Source organism: Lepisma saccharinum, unplaced genomic scaffold (genome assembly GCF_977018435.1).
Source record: "Lepisma saccharinum unplaced genomic scaffold, izLepSacc3.1 HAP1_SCAFFOLD_450, whole genome shotgun sequence".
Lineage (NCBI taxonomy): Eukaryota > Metazoa > Arthropoda > Insecta > Zygentoma > Lepismatidae > Lepisma > Lepisma saccharinum.
Genome location: NW_028143147.1, coordinates 6,037 through 12,778, shown reverse-complemented (window position 1 = coordinate 12,778; position 6,742 = coordinate 6,037). Strand labels below are relative to the sequence as shown.

Here is a 6,742-nt window from a genome sequence, read left to right as displayed (position 1 = left end):
TGAACTCCAATATCAAGATACTAAATAAAATTATTCTCACATGGGCATAGGCACAAATTGCTGCCTACAGTCACATTTTATAATTGTTAGAACATACTTTTTTCAATCCACTGGTTCCCAAAAAAAAAAAAAAAAAACAATAAATAAATAAATAAAAAAATGGCATGTGCTTATGTCACACTATTATTGATAATTTTAAAATGATCCTTAATTCACAATTTAAAAGAAAGATAATAGTACTGCCATAATCTATCATATAAAAAGTTACGAAGTCTAACCTGTCCTAAACATAATTCACTTCTCAAACCAAAACCCAAAACACTGAAGAGAAAAATGACTAGTAGAACTTCATAATGCACAATCCGTAAGTGGGTGTAAGTAAAGTCCTCATTACTAGATATATACAGAGCATTCCCTGACAATTGCTACGAGACTCGGCAGCAAGCGGCCCGGCATCAGTGCTTGTCTTTCCCGGTGAACGGGCCCGCGACAGTCGCTAGAGTCTGCTATTAAAATTACAGTTTTCATATTGTGTACTAACCTTGACTACAGAAGGTGTTAAAAATGATGTCCCTCTGCTCTCCGAAGAAAATTGGCATTTACAAGTGCAAGTTCGTCTACTGTAATTCTCCCGATTTCTCGTACAATACTCTCTTTTAACTCACGGATGGTGTGCAGATTGTCTTTGTATACTTTATTTTTTAGATTTCCCCATTTGTCTTTCCATTTTTATTCAGAAATGGCCCTGTTACTCTAAACTTTTTATGAGGTTTAATATAGTGGTCCTATGTGGAACGGGAACACCAGGAAAATTCGTTGCAAAACGTCGTCGCAGTTCTCCACAATTCCTCTTTCCGAAGTAACACTCGACAAGACAAATCCTTTGTTGTAATGTAAACTTTTGTGGTGCCATATTAAGCCACAATCTTCAACACACGGACATGACACAACACACCTTCCGAGGGAGGATTATGCTGGCGTCAGTCTGCAAAGTCAACAGAAAGGGAAAGAGAGCGAAAAAAAACAGACTGTAGCGTGTGACTGTCGCAGACCCGTTCACCGGGAAAGACAAGCGCTGATGCCGGGCCGCTTGCCGCAGAGTCTCGTAGTGAATCTCAGGGAATGCTCTGTAATATATATATATATATATATATATATATATATATATATATATATATATATATAGTGTGTGTGTGTATATATAAAAAGTAAAGAAGACTATGGATGGCAACATAGAAAAATATGTTGTTCTCTCCATAGCCCAGTTCATAGTGTAATACACATTTAACGCCAGGGCACACCTGAGTTTCTAGCAGTATTATCTTGAATATTATATTAAAGCCAGAAATGAAAGCACTGCACAGTCTTTAGTCCTTCTCAGTCACAAAATTCCAGGCATTATGGCTTGGAGGGTGCATCGTCTTGACTACTCTTCCCAACTTGATCATCTGAACTGTAGGCCGCGAGTAAGTTGAAAAGGAAAATAAATTACTTATTATTTCACTTAAAATCAATTAGGCTAATTGAAACAAAATACAAAAGGAGAGAAATCAATTCCAACAGATTCACTTGCCACGGGTAACAACAATACAGCACAAACACAGGAAAAAGGTTCGCAAGCAGGTTGGACAAGGAACGAGTGTCAATCAGATGTTAGCCACCGATTGGTGAAAACTGCACAGTCTTTCACCAGATGTCCTTGCAGTCGCAGATTTCATGAACATTTTTCAAAAGTTAACTGTAGTACAGTACAGTAGTACAACAAACTAGGGTGTCGAGTTTTACTTCTATTTGTTCTGCATTTGTGATACCGTCGCAAGATATGACATTCCCAGCACATGGGCATTACTTGTCCCTACCCCCATTCAAATATCTTGACATTTCATGCCAAATTTGCAACTGTTTATGATTTAGGCAAAACTCATTTTTATAGCACCTGGAGTTAAGTTGTTCTGCAACAAAAGTAAAAAAAACTGCAAATTCCAGGACAAAATTAATATAATGTAATATGTACCTAATTCACGTGAATGATGTAAAGAAATAAATATTTCATTGTGGAAGAAAAACAGATACCGGTACTAATTTACTATTCATCGGACAGATTTCCTCATTTTTACACGAGAAACTACTTACGGTAATAACTTCCTGTAGCATTGTCTAACATCTGGAAGGTGTTTTTCTTTGTGATGTGGGAATGTTTCATAGCGGAAATTCATGTTCTTTGTTGAAAATTAATTCTCCGACGGACAATAGTCTTCGTACATCATCACGCATCGTGATTGTGTTTTGTTCATGTTCATTGGGTATCCAGCGTTTCGAATGAACGTTAGAAACATGACATGTCATGGATGCATGTTGAAATTCATACCGGGTGTGGAAGATCCAGTGTTTTTTTTAATTTAATTGAACACGGGATCGTGAAGAAAGGAAAGTCGAAAATGTGGCAGTGAATGTAAGCTACTCGTTTAGAAGGAATGGGCTGTGGGTATATGCCTAATATGACGTGTTGTGGATGCGTGGTGAAATTCAGGTAAGTTTTCCGTATCCTGGAAACGGATTTCTTCAAATTCAAAAGTTTGGGGCTCATTTGGGAGCAGGTGAGTACGGCCAATTTCTAACATGCCTTTAACAGTGACTCTATAGAGAAAGCCGGGTAGCCGGAGTGCAGGCAGAGCCCTGGTAGGTCAATTACCCCAGGGGCGGAACCCGGACACACTGGGAAATTTGGACTCTAAAAGTAAGTACGAATGTCAAAAATTGACGAAACGAAGAAGTTATAGGTGTCCGATGGATAGTAAATTTTACCCAGATACCTAACTGAACATGGCATATGTAATGCAAATTAATGAAAAGTATGCAGATAATTCATTGGCTATCGATGACATAAAGAAGGCTTATAGCAACTCCAGAAGAAAGTTATCAGGTAAATACACTCATAACTATACTATACACCACTGTCCATATTTCCCCTGTATGCCGGCAACTTCTGGAACATAATTTCTATGTAGTAAAACATCAAATGGATGTCTATGTTACAACATAAAACTGAAGGGAAAATATACAGGGTGGTCCATTCAGATGGATATTAGTGCTCCTTGTACGAAGGAGGTACATAGCACTAGCATAAAGCATGCCAGTTGCTTCTTCACAATTTCCGAACAATAGTGGATAAAAAGAATGTTATATTTAATTATGTATGTGGTATTCGAGTTCTCAACTGGTCCAAAAAGAATGCTCATTTTTACCAAGAATTCCAATGTAATCCATCCCGAGTGATGGCGTGAGTGGGAATGACAGAACATCATCTATTTGAACCAGGTTTTTACAACCAAATGATTAATCTGTATATGATAGGAAAATGGTTGTTTCCTGAACTCCAAGGCATATCCAACACCGTGTGGTTGAAACAAGACAGGATAGTAGCCCATTGGTGTTTGAACCCTAATTAGATTTTCCTAAACAATGGATTAGTGATGGATTTCAGACCAGTCTAGCTTTGCCATGGCCAGCACAAAGTCTGCCTCAAACTATGGCAGACAATTCTCTCTCATCATTTTCCTGTTTCTGCGTGGCTCTGAGGTTCACCCAGCCTCGTAAATGGGTAGCGGGGGGGATCAAGGTAGCTGGGCACAATGCTGATTACATCATCCCTACTATGGCCGAGATCAAGAATTTGTGGAGCTCTATACCTCCACATCACCCCATATGCCTTCATGGCATGTGTGCATACACACAGGAATGCCTTCACCTTTTTACTTTACCTTAGTAGGTGCGATTGGGTGAAAAAACTAAAGAATCAAGAGCAGTTTACTTTTTCTTGGTACACAAGGCTTAGCATTCAGAGGACATAATGTGGGTACAAAAAGTGGCCCAAACTGGGGAGGGGGAACTGACCCCCAATCACTGCTTCTGTTCTGTAGTAAAATAAAGGACAGCCTAACAAAATCGTGTATAAAAGATCATGAAGGAGCAAATACAGACTTTTCTGATTGGACAAAAAAAAAGGCATCATATTACTCTGTGTTGACCCCAAGGAAAGCTCCCACACAGCTGAACAGTTAGATCTGTTGCCTTCGGTGCAAGTGGCCCTAGTTTTGATCCCTGGCCAAAAGCAATGGCAGCATACTCTGGTATACCAGAGCACTGTAGTGCAGGGACTCTATGCACAGACCACATGCCACCTAGTGAAAAGCAGATTTTCAGGTCTTGACTCTCAAAGGGCTATTGCACAATAGAATTTGGTTGATGGCAGGGGTACAATAGAAAAAAGGAAAAAAAAGACTTACCAGCAATATTTTGTCTCCTCCATTACAACTTTGAGCTTCTCGTCGCCCATTAGGAACATTGCTTCCTCGTACGTTGGAGGAGGAGCTTCTGCAAGAGCTTGGTTGTTCACATGGAAGTCTGTGCTGAGAGAACCCATGGCACCCGCCGGGGGCGCCATTAGAGACTCGTATGATGGAGGGAGGGTCACTGTGCTTGGATTCCGAATTACACATCCTTGATTTCTTGATTGGTGGGCCAACTCCTGAAGTCCCTAGACACCATAGTAGAGTTGTGATATCTTACATTTTACAAATATATCAATACATATATATCATAAAACATGCAACTAAAGAAAAGGAAAAAAAAACCTACTGTGAAGTCAATCAAAATAATAATCAAGTACAACATATCCATGTTGGCCTCCTTTAGAAAATAATTTAATGGACATCAGCATATTTTAATTGCAAGGAATAAACATTTGCAACTAGAAATATACATTTATAGCTTTGACAAAAGGAATACAAGCAAAAGAAATGTTCGTAAACTTTGTCACTTATGGACTCTAATTTAAACTGAATCTATATAGTTTGTTGACCTATATGATGGGAGTGCTTAGCACAGCATGCTATGAAGTCTGGGTTCCAGCCTAATTCAATCAATCAACCATAAGTATACAGTTTGGACTGAGATAAAATTCAGCTAGCAATTTTTTGCAGAGCAGCCCCCCCCCCCCCCATGTTAAACCATAGGAGCATCCTCCAGCTAACCCCAAGGCTCCACCAAACATCCCCAACCTAATACTTTTCACCAGGCATTGAACCCGAGATGCCTTTATTACAAGGCGACGATGCAACCACTATGCCAATGGGGAGGCCCAGATCTGTTTAAAAATAAATATTTATACTTCATCCAGGAGCTATAATTTATTTTTATTCCCATCATTTTATTCCTATACTTATGACGGGAGCGAGATTTAAAAAAAAGAGAGACTGATCTGCAATACAAGTGTCATTTTATATATTCGTAGGAAAAAATAATTCATCTACAATATTCACTTTGCTACAATCGCATCACAGACTGCTATAAGAATATTTCAAAACATTAAGCGTCGCAACGAAAAAGTTTTCTCCATATTCAGCCTCTCTGTGCGAGCAGAAATAATCGTGTTTACGTGTTGATAAACAAACGCGCGATACTGAAAAATATGGAAACTTTTCGATCTGAAATCGGCTAGACCACTTAACTATAAACAAAGTAAACAATACTGTTGATGATCCAGATTTTGGGTGATGTATGATGAATAATATTTCGAGATAACCCGCAATGGAATTTGCTTTAATTTTTTTCCTACATTCGTGATAAAGAAAAACTGAAAATCTGCGTTTGCTTTTTCTCCTCTAAACACAATACATATCTAATTATTAACATGATTGTGTTTAGAATGTAACTATCCAATTTGACACTGAGAAGGATTAGTAAATCATTAATCAAAACGACACTAACCCTTAGCAGAGCACGTTGACGCAGGAGCATTTGTATCAAGTTCTTCTTTCTTAAGTACAATACACTCTTCACAGCCACCATCAGTCCCGAACAGATAAATATTGGTCCAACAAGCCACATGTGTCCCAAACTAAAGAATATATACCCATGAGCATCTCCAAGGGCAAGCACTGTGATGACAGTTCCAACTGCAAACAGCACTAAAGACAACGCAAAATAAGAATACGACGTACAATCACATTGTCCAAACGCTGAAGGTTCGGGATATAAATGATCCATTTGTCGTAATCTATGTCGAAAATATGCGTTTTCGAGAATCGATGCCATTGGTATCACTTATCACTCGCTTTTCTCACACAACAACCTAACACTGCAGGATATCTTCGAACACTGCAGAATTTTACCTTGGATCTTTCAATGGTCTAAGTCAAGGCCATTTCTGTTTTGAGAGCACTAATGACATCTAGCGGCGGAATAAGCAAAATCACTCCCTGCTTGCCTGCTGTAAATGCTGAGAGGGTTTGCGCTGGTAGATAATAAATAGCCATATTTGGTCCAATACACAAATGTCAAATCTTGTAGTAACATGCGATATGTCCATTTACGTAGATTAAGTTTACTTTATGCTCTGATAAGCTAATCAGGATTGGACCTATAAATCACTACCCAACTCTCTGTGCTATGCCACTGTGCAATGCCCCCCCTCCTCTGGTTTCGAACAAGAGAGGCCCTCGCCTATTTGCATATCTTCCAAATACCTTTTTCTTATCATATTTTGTGATCAAATTATAAAATCATCTGTAAAATAAAATGATCCCTGTAGCGGGTAGCCAGTTAGCCATATTGTATCCGAGGTAAACGCCCATCGAAGAAGGCAATACATTATCATTATCACCATCTGCATATAGTCGGCTGCTTCAAGAAGTGAACTGGCAGACGTCTATATCAACAAATAAATAAATTCGATGGTTGT

General features: G+C 38.8%; 1 protein-coding gene across 2 annotated transcripts; it reads right to left on the bottom strand.

Annotated features, from left to right (window-relative positions):
• Positions 1-1,186: 1,186 nt before the first annotated feature.
• On the bottom strand, positions 1,187-6,209 carry LOC145982842 (uncharacterized). 2 transcript variants are annotated; one of them, XM_083116205.1, is made up of 3 exons: positions 5,770-6,209; positions 4,287-4,537; positions 1,187-1,453 (listed from the first exon to the last, which is right to left on the bottom strand). In XM_083116205.1, the coding sequence occupies exons 1-3, from the start codon at positions 6,094-6,096 to the stop codon at positions 1,399-1,401; spliced, it is 633 nt and encodes a 210-aa protein (XP_082972331.1). In that variant the 5' UTR covers positions 6,097-6,209; the 3' UTR covers positions 1,187-1,398. The 2 variants fall into 2 exon arrangements, with proteins under 2 accessions (XP_082972331.1, XP_082972332.1); XM_083116206.1 differs by having other exon boundaries at positions 4,287-4,528.
• Between the last annotated feature and the right edge of the window lie 533 nt (positions 6,210-6,742).

Bases quoted from the DNA above. Each gene is read 5' to 3' on its own strand.
- LOC145982842 (XM_083116205.1), bottom strand. From the start codon at position 6,096: ATGGCATCGATTCTCGAAAACGCATATTTTCGACATAGATTACGACAA. The intron at 4,538-5,769 runs GTTAGTGTCGTT...TATGGTGTCTAG, and splicing joins GTCAACGTGCTCTGCTAAGG to GGACTTCAGGAGTTGGCCCA. The intron at 1,454-4,286 runs GTAAGTCTTTTT...CGCGGCCTACAG, and splicing joins GAGGAGACAAAATATTGCTG to TTCAGATGATCAAGTTGGGA.